Source organism: Lygodium microphyllum, chromosome 6 (genome assembly GCF_053477565.2).
Source record: "Lygodium microphyllum isolate KBCC chromosome 6, Lygodium_microphyllum_v1.1.10, whole genome shotgun sequence".
NCBI classification, from domain to species: domain Eukaryota; kingdom Viridiplantae; phylum Streptophyta; class Polypodiopsida; order Schizaeales; family Lygodiaceae; genus Lygodium; species Lygodium microphyllum.
In genome coordinates, this window is record NC_141140.1 from 66,889,674 (window position 1) to 66,905,611 (window position 15,938).

At 39.4% G+C, this 15,938-nt stretch overlaps 1 protein-coding gene across 2 annotated transcripts in view; it reads right to left on the reverse strand.

Moving 5' to 3' along the window:
- Positions 1-7,841: 7,841 nt before the first annotated feature.
- Positions 7,842-15,938, reverse strand: part of LOC148034646 (BTB/POZ domain-containing protein) — a 132,152-nt gene continuing 124,055 nt past the window's right edge. Inside the window, exon 12 of one of the 2 annotated variants that reach the window (XM_087679580.1) lies at positions 7,842-8,294. In XM_087679580.1, the coding sequence (XP_087535706.1) occupies positions 8,118-8,294 (177 nt within the window). In that variant the 3' untranslated portion in view covers positions 7,842-8,117. Of the gene's footprint in view, positions 8,295-8,607; positions 10,961-15,938 lie in introns of those variants that run through there. The other variant, XM_087679581.1, reaches the window with a different exon arrangement.

Sequence of the window (15,938 nt, forward strand, 5' to 3'; positions counted from 1 at the left end):
TTATCGTAGTACATCACCTGCGTTGTCCCATTAACTTGTGCCGCATCAACCGCACCTGGCGCACAGTTCTCTTCAGCCTTCTGTATTTTTTTAAGGCATGGTTCATGTACCATCTATTTGTTGTGGTCAACTGAGTATTGTCGGTGAGTTGATCTTATTCATGTATATTAAATAACACTAATTACTTTGTGACCATGTGTCATGACTTGAGTTGATCTTGGTCCCATTGGATTCATGAGAAAGGATCACATGAACATCTCTATCCTTGCCATCCACTAGAGTCACCCTTCTCGGTACCCTGATGTGAGCGAAGAGTACCAAAATGGCATAGGATTGTAGCATGCACATATTCATCCACACCCACCGAAGCCACCTGTAGAAGAGTAAGTGTTCCTAGCCAGTATAGAGTCTCAACTATTCATGTTGGAGACCAATGCATTTCAACATGTTGACTATTGAACTCCGTGAGGAAGCTCAGAGATTCAAGGAAAAGACAGCACACACAGAGAGAGAGAGAGAGAGAGAGAGAGAGAGAGAGAGAGAGAGAGAGAGAGAGAGAGAGAGACACACACACACACACAATAGGCATGAAAGCATAAAGAGAGACTAGATATGGAACCCTAAAATTGTGTCAAGTGAGCACACAATATAGGCTTATATAGACGTGACCATGTGCTATATATAGAGATTCTTTATATATCACAACACCTCTACTCAAATGAGGGTCCATATTTGTGAATGAAAAAACCCTTGGGGGCTCAAGATAAAGACCCACAACTTTATATATATGCATCTTTTGTACCAATATTTCAAATGCAGAATTATAATGTAAACTCCTAAATTTACAATAGCCTCTATGCATGTATACATGAAAGTGGATTTAAAAACCCAAGAAATATAGATCATCAATATATCTTTAAATTTATTTTGGATACAAATAGCATAGCCTATAACATCAAAAACTTAATAAGAAACAATAAAATGATGTTATAACAATACAGACACAATAATGTAAGAGACTATTCACAATACCACTTTATAGACAATGTAAAGATGAATAATTACATACATGTAGATAAAATATGGATGGCACAAAATTTAATACTTAGCATATGTGTACACAAAATTGATGGATACCAAGGGGCCCTATTGAATATTAAAAATATTAGATAGAATTAAAAACAAATCATTAGGGTAAAAATACAACATCCACTAAAAATGAAACGAAACACAAAAACATTAGCTAAAATAATAGGCAAATATAAATTGGAAAAAGAAATTGCAATAACAATCATCTAGAATAACAAAGAAACATCAGTCGGAATTGAAACGTCAAGCCATCAACTCAAATAATATACAAACATTAGCTAGAGTGATAGATCAATCTCAACTAGAAAAATGTAACATCATCTGGAATGACAAAGATGACCCCGAATTTGAATACTAAAACATCAACTATAATAGCAAACAAATCTTAGCTAGAATAAATAGAGGACAGTAGAATGAATAACAATTAACCATCAGTTGTTTACAGGAATAAATGAACATCAATTATAACAAAAGACAAGCTAAAATCTCTCAAGAGTCAAGATCCTTGAACTACTGAAATAACCATTCATGTTTCTTAAGTAATCAAGAGTGAGCCATGTTAAATATGAAGCTTGATGAATTAAGAGTAAGCCACATGACATGAAGCTCATGATGATTAAGAGGATATAAATTATCAATGTTGTAGAAAAAGGATAGAAATATATATTCAATGTACCAACTAGAGGACAGAAATCCCTATTCATGTTAGAAGTGTTCATATCACATGTTCATGAGCACCCATAGCCTAATCTATATGCACTCCCTTTATTCTTTATTTGGGGCTATTCTATGGTAGGAAAACTCCTTTATTTTTGTCTATAAAAGGAGGGAGTGTTGCCACAATCCATTATCCATTCAGGTACTTACAAATTCTTGGTGTGGAGAGAGGGAGCTTATGAAGTGTATGAGCTAGTACTTAACCATTGTACTCTTGTCATATCAGATCCATTTTACCAATTATATCTTTTACAATGTCTTTTTCTTCATTGATCTTGTCTCTCTCATTATTTCGCCACATATTTTTCTCTTCTAACATGGTATCAAATATTTAGGTTGAATGAAGGATGGTTGATTTGGGGAGTTATGCTCATACGTATGTTGTTTATGTAGAATTTTGGCAAGTCCTACATCTACTATAGATCTATCATCATTTGCTTACATTAAAGATGTCAAAAGCACATGAGATTTTTTGAATTTTTGACCCCTGTCACTTCTTGATTGACCTACATTACATTGTTGGTTCTTTGCCGACGACACGTTATGTGGCCATTTGCCTACACTACATTGTGTTCCTCTCAATTCATCTATATGTCTACATCGTATTATCCATATGTGTGCTTCTCATTAGTGTGTCTACTATGCTACATTTATTGCCTCATATGGCTCCACATGTGTCGATGTTTGTTGACATATCGCACGTGAGATTTTTTGACTTTTTGGCCCCTATCACTTCTTGATTGACCTACGTTACATTGTTGGTTCTTTGCCAACACGTTATGTGGCCATTTGCCTACACTACATTGTGTTCCTCTCAGTTCATCTATATGTCTACATCGTATTATCTACATGTGTGCTTCTCATTGGTGTGTCTACTATGCTACATTCATTGCCTCGTATGGCTCCACGTGTCAATTTTTGTTGACATATCTACCACCGTTGACTGATGCATGAATAGTCATTGTCACTAATTCTATATTTAACTTGCATATGCCAATATTACCTCTACAACATTTGAGTTTCTTCCTTGGTGTTTTGACATTTTCAAGATGTTGTCATGACAGTATCCTTGTTGTTGCCATATTGTTGTGTACATCACTGAGCAATATAAAGAGGAAAAGAGCTATGGAATAGGCAATGGAAGGTGAAGACATGAGAGAGAGAGAGAGAGAGAGAGAGAGAGAGAGAGAGAGAGAGAGAGAGAGAGAGAGAGAGAGAGAGAGAGAGAGAGTGTGTGTGTGTGTGTGTGTGTGTGTGTGTGTGTGTGTGTGTGTGTATGTGTGTGCAAATAAGGAAATCTTCATGGGAAGGTGGAAAATAAGCTATTACAAACCAAATTTTTCAAACAAGGAAAAAGAGATCCTTTATAACACTAAACAAGAAATCAATTTTGAGGTGTGCTCTACCAGAAAGAGATAATGTCCTTGTAGTCCATATCGTACCACGAAACCATGCTTTCACCCATGCATTTATCTGTTACACTCATCCCACTTAGCTAATGGTTTCCATTCTTCACATAAAACATGCAATCTGAAATAAAACCCTACAATCTCTCCCTCTCAAAATCATCATGCATTTTTACCCATCAAATTTTTATGTCATCATAGACCTTCTTTATCTTCATCCTAGGTGCATCCATTAACAAGATGAAAATACATATACTTCGAACATGTCCATGAATATGGGATGCCTTCATGAGATCTTTGTAACTTGAGGTCACTTGTTTGATGGACAAATAGAGAAAAATGGTACAAGCATACTTCCTTGCAATTCAAAATACCATATTTGCAAAACATTTAGGAAATACATAAGAATATTAGGCATACAACTTGACTCATTATATGAAGTCAATAAATAAAGTGTATAGGAACACTCACCTTCAAGTATTCTAATCAGTTCTAAATGCTAGATTGGACAATGTGTTTGTCATATGTCACATTGAGTAGTCTCATGACTTGGGTTCCCTTCTCTTGGATCCCCCTTTTTCTCTTGTTTGCCATGATGTATTTCTAGTAGCTCGTCATCCCACCCCCCATGTCACACTTGGGTTGAGGCAACACTCACCTCCTTGCTAGGTGAGTTCTCTTCTCCTTGTCCTTCCTCTCTTATCTCTCTCTCCACAATGCACTTTGACAAGACAATTTTTGTCTTGCCCTTACTAGCTTGCCTCACAAAGATTACACACTTTTGTGAAATATTCATCCAATACAAAAATAAACTTCCCCACACACAATCTCACAAGTAAACCAAAATTGATCATCTAAAAAGTCTCATTGGGTTCTACTTAACAAAACATTTTGCTCCCCAAGCTAAAAATTTGTTGCAAATACACTTTCTATATGCAATTTTGCGAAATTGGAACTATCACTAAGCCCAAATCCCTTTAAATCCTTGAGAGCTCACTCTTCAAATGTTTACCCAATGAAGGAGAGATGAGAATACCACTATGCAATCTCTCTTTTTTCTTATTTTGAAACTAATATTAATTCCTTTACAAGTGATAATAATGTCAGGTTAACAATTATCTTATCTACAAATATTTATGAATGTCTTTCACATACTCAATCCAATAGAGATTCTTGTAGGGAGAACTTCCTAACAGGAATGGCCATGACATGATTATGCTTTTGTGATCTTGTACTAGTCATATGTCATGAACTCTAAGATTTTACATTAATATCGTTAAAAATAACATTGACCGTGTGGAACTTGCTATGGTAATCAATCCACAAGGATTTCTATGTATCCCGATGAACTCACTAAGCTATCCAGGTGAACACGCCGAGATATTAATAAAACCTAATGGGTTTTCTAACCTTATAAAACCATTATATTCAAAAGACCCTAGCCACATTTCTAACTCTTTCAACTTCAAGGATGACTCTCTTGAGGAGCGCATCCTTTTTCCGTGAAGAACTTTCTTACAGAGGACAAAACCTCAAGAGTATCTCTTGCATTGAGTGGTTGGTTTTGAGAATTTTTCGATGAGCTAAGTTTCATTATTTGCATAGAGATATTTAAAAATAAGGAACCAAAGAGTATGCAAATAAGATTGAGTTACTTGTTCCGACGAGAGCAAGAGGTAATCCTTGATTATCTACTAGCCTTAGTTCTTATCTTTAAACAAACATTGGAGCCATTACAAAGTGCTTTGTATATTACATATTTGGTCCTCTCATGGGCTACATGTATTCTAGATATGAAGCATTGGGTTACACAATAGCAACTTAACATATATGAACTTTTTTAAATAGGCTAACATCCTAACTTAGGCAATGTTAGTTCATAGTATGGTTGTTATTTGATGCTATTTAGAATATGTCATCCTATATGGACAAAATCAATTCATTAGCATTTGTTTGTCATTAGTTTAAACATATGCTTTAATGTTATGCTTATTTTTTGTAAACTTCATACTCAAAACCTATTTTAAAAATTCATCGAGATATACTAGCAATTTTCTAGGAAACTATTCTAAAGATATATGCATTGGGAGTGCAATTTCTAGTATATCATGAAGTTCATTGGTGCATCTCACATTACGCACCATTTCCTCAGTACTGTGAACAAATCCTTGTATGTATATCAATACCTAGCTGCCAAACAAGCAGAAGAGCCCTTTGAGAGTACTATGAAAGCAAGAGGACTTCCGTTGCAATTTTGTTACGTGTTGAAGTTGAGATGTTTGACTCGCACAACAATATTTACAATCAACCAAATACCTCTCAGTCTCTCAAACACCCCATATTTCTAACTCTACAAACTTTTAAGTGTGACATGATGGGAAAAACTATCAATCAAAGAACAAAGCAAGTGTCTATCAAAGCTCCTTCCATGAGAGTTTTTGTGCACCAATACAATGAGAAGAAGAGTAAATGGGCTTGGCTACATCTATATTTCTTCTAGCTATGCAATGAAAATTGTGGATAATGATCACTGGAAACATGCATGAAACAAAATTGGGAAGCTTCGGCTATCTTTTCCCCACTCTTTTATCACTCAATATGGCATGATATTTGTAATAAGTGCCACTCACAAATAAGGGAGCATGTTGAGAGAGTCATTCTATGAAACTTGGATTTGACTAGATGTACTATTATATTAGATGGTTGATCCAATGTTGAATGGCAACTATTAATAAGCATCATGTTGGATTCATCAAGGAGAGAGACATTCTTAAAGGCCATAGATAGCCACAAAAATTTAAAAACAAGGGATTACATTGTACAAATTTTATGCAAAATTATTGACGAGATAGAGCATTCTTATGTGGTGAAAGTTGTTATGGATAATGCAAATAAATATAAGAATGCTACTGGACTTGTAGAAGAGCAATATCCAAAGATTACCCGTAGTGGTTGCCATACTCACTCGCTTGATTTAGTATTGAAAGATCGATATAAAAAGGAGAATACAACTTGGTTCACTCATAAACGGAAATATGGACTCAAAAAAGATCCTTTAGCCTAAGAGTTAATGACTTTCCTAATTACACAAGATTGAGATGGACCAATGGAAGACGGAGTGGTATGCACATTTTATCCACTTCTCTTTCCACATTTGACCCAAAACAATGGTTTGTGAAAAAATTTAAGTGAATTCCTATACTTATCATATTTTAAAATTGTAGTTTGTTCCAAAGAACATCTCGTCGCATGACACTCGTAAAGGGGATTGGAGGAAGCTTTATTTCCAATTTTCAAATTTGAAACTCTCGCTATTTAAATACGTTTTTAAAGCCTCCTAAAACATGGATTTATGCTTCGAAATCCATATATGAGTGTCGCATGGCAAGATACATTTAAGAAAGAGACCATATAACAATAAAATATCAAATTTCAAGCGCAAAGGCCAGTACAATCAATGGCACCACACGCAAGATTGGAACCCATGACCTCTTTTAAAGAGACCTAAGCCTCTCCCAATAAGTTAAGCCAATGGTTACAACACACATGACCACCAACAAATCAAACCAAAAAGTATGCATCTTTTCTATTATTTTCAATTTAAAATCACCTCTTTGTTTCAAGAAAATCACCTTTGCTCTCATCATTGCTTCCAAGCTCACCATGTTGACAGATTAGAAAAAGTGATACTCTTTTTAATCATTTTCTTACAATACCCTTTTTGAGTCCATATTTTCCCTAATGACCATTATTGATTATTGCAGAAGAGTTGTTAAGTTTATTCTTTAGAGTATTCTAGAGTACTTTGACATTTATTGGGCTCGAATGTCATGCATGCTAAACTTCCTAGAAAGATATGGTTTTACACACATTGTATACTTTTTGAGTCCATATTTTCCCTAATTAGCACTATTGATGATTTCAAGAGAGTTGTCAAGCTTATTCTCAAGAGAAGTGGAGTACTTGACATTTATTGGGCCCAAATCAAAACAAAATTATGCCCAACCAAAACAACTATACCAATCACAAGATTTAAACGTAGGAGCTTTGGCTTAGTAAAATTAGCTTACAAACTTGTTGCCAAGGCCAGACCTTAATGTATCCATAAGTAGTTTACATCTCAAGGATCGTCAATCGTGTAAGACTCCTGAGTCCATGTATAGTCCATGCATTATTAATGGTGGGTGTGCAGGGACATAATAAGGCACTAAGCGTGCAATAGAAACTAGGAAGGTCATGATGTATTCTAGAATTACATTTGCATAAGGAAAGCATGAGTGTAATTGGTCTCTAATTATTGAAACTCTCACATAATTGAAACTTTGAGGCCATAGAATACACCACTTTTCTGCACTCGAGGCAGGGGTCCTTGTTTCCAAGCATTATTATTCATCATCAGTAAGGCCTCCAGCCAGTCATCCCAAATAGGAACGTGAATCTCCATAGTTCATCCAACCAGCCCAGGGATTTCCAATACGTATGCACCCAAAAAGTTATTATGACAAGTACAAAGTGTCAGCTCCCTAAAGAGTCAAAAAGACATAAGGCACTGAAATTGTGAAACCTGCCCAACCTCTCTGACTTCAATATTAAATGGAGAAGGGATAGACTTATCACACAAGTCCCATCTTTAGAATCAAAAAGAAACTTGTTGCTGAACCCAGTCAAGTCTAGGCCAGGACTACACATCTGGTATAAATCCCGTGATTCAAGCCTGCCTCGACGTGTCTCATTTCAACTCAGCATAATCTATGAATAAGTTACATGGCCAAATTCCTGGATCCAGCATAGATTTATCACTGGCAATACCCTTTTCTGGCATTTTCCTTCAATACATGTGCTCTGATCTGACACTATTATCAGCAATGAAGTACTACATTAGTGGCCTTCAATGCAGAACAAATTTTAGACCAATTGTACAACCGCAGCTACTCGCAGGGAGCCCCCTTGCAGCAGATCAGCTAACTCATCAAACAAAAAGGCAGTCCGCCAACCCCAGCCTTTTGGAGATTTGGGAAGTAAGGTTCCTGCTTGTGTGAGACTTCCAAATATCATCACCTCTCTTTTTGCCGGGCAGATCAACTGTAAATCACACCAGAAAAGTATGCGTCATTAAAAAAAGGTGCAACTATATTTTTCAGTGTCATCCTAACAAAATTCAACCAAAATAATCTTAACACTACAAAAATTTGCAATTCAACCAAATAAAAACAAAAGAGAATGGCTCAAGACAGTGCCATGCGTTGTGAATTGAAATTTGAGAGCCAAAAATTAATGTCTGGACAACCACATCCAGTATTACACAATATCAAGCATCCCTCTGAGCAGATCAACCTGCTTTCCATGCATAGAAGTAGAGGTATTCTCTTGGCTGAGGGAGTCTTTGACAAGAGGTGAGATGTTTTTCATCTAGAGAGAGAATTTTTAAGAGCATTCAATCAATTCAAGAGGCCTTACAGAATTTCACAAGATTTAACCACATAACTTTCCCCTCTTCTTTTTCTTTATTAATGAGAAAATTGATATTAATGAAGGATATTTACATCAGCCCCAAAAGGGGGGGATGATTCATAGCTAACAGTTTAGCTATACCTGCTCAGAGCTTTAATGCTGCTTTAAACAGCTGATCCCTTTTCCCTCAACACACCAAAACAACCAAAATTTCTTGCTTACATTTCATGCTATCAATAGACTCAAATCTAGACCTAGATCCAAAGACTCTACAATTCCTAAAACTCCAGACATGTCTAATTATGACAGCTCTCACCCTTCATTCAGCTTTCCCCACCAAAAAAGGCAGTCCCAACACCCACATCTCCATGAAAACCTGTAGCATCCACCCATCTCTTCATCTGCGACCAGAGTCGGTGCACCTCTATGCATCTCCAAAAGAGGTGACAGACTATTTCATCTTCTCTGCCACATAGTGGGCACAAGGGAGAAATCCTTCTCGCAGAAGCCAGCCTCTACCTGGTTGGGAAGTTGTTGAGAAGCCTCAAGATGACAAAGTTGAGCCTTTTGGAGGAAGTACTTTTCCACACCTTCCTTTCCACATTCTTAGCTTTGTGCAAGGAAAGAATCTCCTCCAATACTCAGCTGCTTTGAAGGTATGGTGTCCCTCATAGCATCGGAAGCCTTCCCTTATAGTGCCATCCCATAGTCTTTTCCTTTTCTCGGTCTGAAGAGCCTTGAGTAGATGTCTGAAGAGCCTTGAGTGGATGAACATCTTTGCATACATAGCATGTAGGTCAAGTAGTCTTCTTCCTAGTCTTTTTCACTGAGTCTCTATCTTTCCTCAATCTCCCTTTGAGTGATCCACCTTAACTGGCTTGTAGTAAAGTTGAGGCTTTGCTTCTTATGGATTCACCAAAAATTATAAAAGAGGAGCTTTGTCAAGAAACTGAGGTATCTATTAAGATCTTCTCATATGGTAGCTAAATATGTATATTGTTTATAGAAAATAGTTCAAAAAGATCATTTATTTTGGATACATATGGAAGAGGATGCATTCATGTAGACAAAGGAGAAGTTGAGTACTTTGCCAGTTCTTTTGGCTCCAAAGTGGGATAAACCTTTTTTCATTTGGAAAGAATGCTGTTGGAGCTATTTTGATGCAAAAAGGGAAGGGAATGTCTTATGCGACCTGTGTTTTACATAAGTTGATCTATTGGAGCAACTGAAAAAGCTTGGATGAAAGAAGAGTTGTTAATATCAATAAACCAAGCAAATCTTTGTTTCTGGGGAATATCCAATCCCAATGGGCAGCCCAGGTATAGGAAGACCTCTCCCTTCTTCAAGACCCTAAACTCATAATTATGTAGCCACCCCTCAAGGTCTCCATGACCAATGAACAATAGCTCAATCTTTGGTAAGCTAACTATAGACCCTGAAATAGGACAAAATGTATTAAAAATATCAATCAAGGTCTCTAGATCGTTCCTATCCACATTAATAATGTTGGTGTTATCGTCAGCAAAAAACTGCGAGCCATACCATCCACCCTCCGGCAAGGGTAATGACTGCAAGGATCCCCTCTGAATCAGCCAATCAATCTTCCTTAGAACAGGGTCGAAGATAATGGCAAAGAGGAGTGGAGCCAAGTGGCAGCCCCAACAGACTGATCTCAATAACAGAAATGCACCAGAGAGGGAACCATTAATGCAAATTGAGGTAGCAGCATTGCTAAAGAGAGTAGACACCATGCCTGTGAAGCGAGGACCAAAGCCCATCAGCTGGAGAACCCTGATAGTGAACCGCCGACTCACCTTGTCGTATACTTTATCTAGGTCCATGTTGAGGAGGTAGTTTCCCTTTGGAATTGGTATACAATATCAAGACGAGGTTAATGTGCCGGGGTTACATCTTTATTCAAAATAAACGGTCATCAAAGGAAGTTGAAGGAGTTTTAGAGGCCCCCTTCTTCTTCACTTCCATGCTGAGATTCTGGTGTTCTTCCTCTTGATGCTCTTGGTCTTCTTCTTCATCATGCTCTTCTTTGTCGGTGATGCTCATGAGATAGGCTCTTTGTGCTTTCTTCCTTGAAAAGCAGTCCCTCTCTTTGTGGCATGGCTTGTGGCAGAAATCACAAATGATAGTGTCATTGTACTTGTATTTCCCTTCGCCAAAAAATCCCTTGTGGTAAAGTACTTCCTCTCTTGTAGATGATCTTGTAGCAACACGTGGAGATTCTTGCTTGATTTTATTTTTCTTCTCCTCCTCAAGCAAAGAAGCTTCTATTTCCACTAGTCCTGGATCCGGCATATTGGTGAGAGTTGTTACAACATTGTCATATTTAGGACTAGGAAGGGATTTAAGCAATTCACCAATTGAGATATCTTCATCAATGCGTAAATCAATACCGGCAAGTTGAGTTAGGAAACTTTTCATGTAATTCAAATGAGAAGCAAGTGACGTTTGAGGCTTCATTTCAAGACAAAAAAACTCAACTAGAAGTCCAAACTTGGAACTCTTTGACTTGGATCCAAAGAGAGTATTCAGAACATCCCAGGTGTCCTTGGCATTGTTGCATTCATCCACATTATGGATGCAGGTATCATCCAACTCTAGCTTGATTATGGCTTGTGCTTTATCATCGCGAACTTCCCATGCAGTGGCTTGAGCACGATCCCGAGGCTTCTTCTCCTTTCCATTTGCAATATTCCATAAACTTTTCTTCATGAGGACCAACTTGATCCTAGTTTGCCATGTATGAAATGAAGTTCCAGAGAACTTGAAGCTTAAGTCATTATCCTTCAAAGGCATCTTGACCAAAAAAAAGTGTCTAAACTCTTCTTCTTTTTTTAAGAAAAAACTCCTAACTAATCTTGGAGAGCACAAGCATCCAAGAATTTGTTCATAATAAAAAGAACTATTCCTCCTTGGGGAGGAAGAAACTACCATCCTCATACAAATGCATGTTCATTGCAACAATAATTAAATACTTTCCAAATGCAATGATGACTGAAGAGAGGATCCTCTACTAAACCACACTAGTAGGGAGTGTGGAGGAAGTCGGCCATCTCCGCAACTCAGGAACCTATGGCTGTGGTCTTCAAGGGGAAGGATGTATCTTGTAGCATCCAAAGGCAGGAGATCTCCGTGCTCTCACATCACTAGAAAACATCAGAACTGCTCTGGTTCTGGAGGGTTTTGTCTGCTGAAGCACGTGTGGGTTGGGTTACAAGGCCGTCATGTCAATAATGATGGGAAGGATCCGTCATCATTTGGGTTCTGAGCAGTAGTCTTTGTGGGCTTCACTGTCATCGCAAGGGAGTAGGGCTACTTGAAAATAGAGGAGCCAGCTACTGCAAGGAGCCTCCATCAATTGGAAGTCTTCTGCTCATGCCCGCACTACAAGATTATCGGCATTGAGAGGGTTACGCTTGTAATCTACAGCAGCCTTCTCTCGTGCAGACTCAAAGAAGAGGAGGCGCTCATAATCATCTCAGCCCAGCGGGATGCCGTCCATGGCTGCATGCAGATGTTGCAGAGACTGCTGCGCTTGTTGGTGCTGCAACGCGAACCCTACTCTTTATAAGAAGGCAAGCAGGCAGAAGGAGAAGCCATAAGTTGGAACTCGGAAGGTGACGTCTTGAGACCTTTGGCCTGGAGCTCTAATACCATATTGAAAAATGAGGCAACAGAACCAATAGAAGGCATAGTATGAACATCTTTATTCACGAGAGAGTCAAAATATATAGACCAAAGATTGACATCATCGATGACTCCATGAACTGGAATCCAGATCCTATAATCTCTCCTCTAATTTCTCCATGATTCTCTCCACACCATACATGGTACTCTCCTAGATTCTAGCCTACACACACATGGGCATACTGCCTTACATCATAGATTAGGTCACTCACACTAGCACACTCTTAAGCACACATCTAGTCCTATGTTCACCGTGTGAACTGATGCTATCCCCCTTTACATTTAGTCCTCAAGTTTGATTTACCAACATATCCAAGCCATAACCAGATCATGGTCAGGCTTTTTGGCCTCTGTCCATACATGTTTGGCTCTGGTAACAAACTGTGGATCATTCAGAAATGAGGTATTCAAGCAAAAAGGAGGCAGTCCTTGTCTTGAGCCACCAGCACTCAGCAGCAACCAATAGGTCAACTGGATAGAGGAATGGTTTGAGGCAATCAATCCCTTCAAGACCTCAATGTTGCTATCTGCAGAGGCCCACCATGAACCATGGTTGCCATACATACGATCGAGCTGGGGTGCCCTTTGACGCTTTCTTGCTGCCTATTGTGCCAGGTGAAGATGCAAGGAGCCTTAGGAGCTTGAACAAAATCCACCAGTTGGTGAGAGGCAGCCAACTCATTCCACTTCTCAATTTTCTCTTTTATCATGCAATTTGTCCCATGAGACCTATCAATCCCCCCTTTCCATCATGTTCCAAACCCCTAACAACAGGGTGGGAACATCTGCAATTTGCTCCATTAAAAAGCCCACTGAGCAGCTTGTTTAGCCGAAACATTGGATGCATATACTGAGCACACCTGGATAGTGTCACTACTGACCCCGATACCAACTGCTGTAATAGAACCATCCTCAGTCCCCCAGCATAGGGTAGGCTGCAAGATATCTCTGATTAGTAGTAGAGTACCACTGGAGCCTCTTCTAAATCCTTTGGCTAGAGTGACATAGCCCAGTACCTTGAAGGAAAGAGCATCTAATTCAGCAAACTTAATTTCCTGGAAGGCCAGGATATTCAGTATCCTCCTCTTCACAATCCTAAAGATGACTTCCTTGAGCTTGTCAGAGCATAGCCCTTTGACATTCCAAGGACCAAGAGACTGCTTTTATCTTGTTCAAAGCTTGGTCCATATCAATAACAGATGTCATTCATGAACTCATGGTCTCCAAGAATTGCTACATAATAGTTTCTATCAACAAGTGGAATACGTGCATGTTTCTTGAGTGATAGTTTACTCTCATCCTAGCTGGGCTTCTGTCTTGGAGTGGCCACATTAGGAGCAATATTCTCCTTCTCATGACTGGTCTTCCCTTTCTGCAAGTTTGTTTTCTGCTTACCAATGACTAAAGCTCCTAAGGCATTCTCATCCCTCTTCCTCTCAATTCTGTCCATCTGCATATCCTTCTTTGACGACAAGGGTCTTGGCTCCTGTACCACCTGTTTGCCTTCTGCATTCCCAAGGGGCTGTCTGCTTGCCATCATTAGGACTTCCATAATGGACCTGCAAATCCTTAGTGGGTTCCTCCAGCTTGGATGGGCAATCTTTAGCATAGTGACCCCACTACTTGCAGAGCTAGCAGGCATCTGGGAAAGAACCAAGCTTGACTTGCAAGACGATTTCAAATCCATTCTGATCCCTAAGCTCCATATACTTGGGAGGCTCATGCCTACGATCCCATAGAATGCACACTTTCCTTTGGGGTTTGAAGGCACCCACAACTGAGGCAAGAGCTGGGACATACAGTACCTTCCCAAGCGTGCTAGCCAGCGATGCAACCTCTTCATCAAGCCAAATAGGTAAATGCTGGTGTAATCCAGACCAGGCATTCTTGGAGTAGGACAGCTTCAGGATCAAAGGAAGGGCTCCATGGAAAAGAGAACACCAAATTGCCTGTGTAGCCAACTGCACAGCTGAGAACCCAGTTTCTCTTTGCTTGTAAAGCCAAGAAGAGCCATAAAAAATCCTATGCAAACAAACCAATACTGCTGTAGCAAAGCCTTCCCTAAAGGTGGCTGAGAACCATCTTTCAAACTCGGCGTCTCCCAATGGATTGCCCATGCAAAAGAAGAATATTTTTGCAAACTGAAAATCAGCATACCGCTGCTTAATACAATCAAGCGATAGAGAGACAATTGCCTGAAAGCATTTTTTCCTTGCAGCCAAAGCTTCAGACGGTTGTTGCTCCTTAAATGTGTTGGCCTAGGCATGGAGCGATTGTGCAATTAATTAAATGGGAAATGAATGAGAATCAAAGAATTAATTGATGCACAATACTCAATCGCGAACAAGAAGCAATGTTTTAATGAGTCAGAGAGAGTACAACGCTCAAGGCGATCACACTGAATAATGCTGCCCTTATGTGCTAATGATGCACAAAGTGTCTTTTTATAATAAAAACGAAACCCTAATGGCTTAACCATCATAGGAAACCCTAAAATAAACCATGACCCTAGTGTCACTTAGTACCTAGGACACTAGGGGCAAACCTAGTTGTCCATGTCCGACAGACGGGTCAACTCGTCCGATCCGTCCTATCTAGTACAACACGTCCGATCACGTCCCATGGAAGCTGTTCGACTGTTTCAAGTGCCTGTTTGTGACCATTTGGGGTCACTTTTGGGGTAATTTGTAGGTGTTTAGGCTTCCTCCCCACAACACAATTCTACATACCCCAAATCTCTCTCTCTCTCTCTCTCTCTCTCTCTCTCTCTCTCTCTCTCTCTCTCTCTCTCTCTCTCTCTCTCTTTTCGTAAAAGGTAATTGTATTAATTACGAAAAAAAAAGAGTACAAGTTTTCATGATTACAAGATACACGAGGGCTCTAAGCCGACGTGTAAGATCCCAGTACTAAGCCACACAAAAGTTACACAAGCGATGGCAAAGACGCAGAGGAAATTGCCATATGCCAAGTAAGCAAGTCCTCCCGAGGGAGCAAGTCTGAGTGTCGAATGAGATCTATCTGCCAATGCAAGAGACCTTTAAGCCGGGCAATGTATTTCGGAACATTAGAGTGGAATCAAAAGGAAAGGCATTCCGAGTGGTCCAATTGTGCCAGCATCCCCAAAATCTGAAGAAGTGAAACAAGATCTTCATATGCAACTGTGGCGGTGTGGGGTATTTTGGTCGCACAGAAACCCAATCGAACGGGGTGAGCGAGGACCCCACCCCTGTACGCCAAACCTGTGACAAGAGCGACCAGATCCTCTTGGCCAAGGGGCAAGAAATAAATCGATGCCGGGCCGATTCCACAGTAGTAGTACAGAAGAAACAATTTCCATTCAAGATTCGACGCTTGGAGAGGGCTGAGGCAAGGGGAAGACCACCAATCATCACCCGCCAAAGAAAGACCTTGCATTTAAACAGTGTCTTATTCAACCAGCCCTCCATCACCGTTGCCTTCCACCATGACTGAGATTTCCGCAAACCCCATACAGAATTAGCTTTAACAGCCAGCCATTGATGATCTTTCATCAGAAGATGATACACCTGATTAGCAGAGGCTTTTTCCAGACTC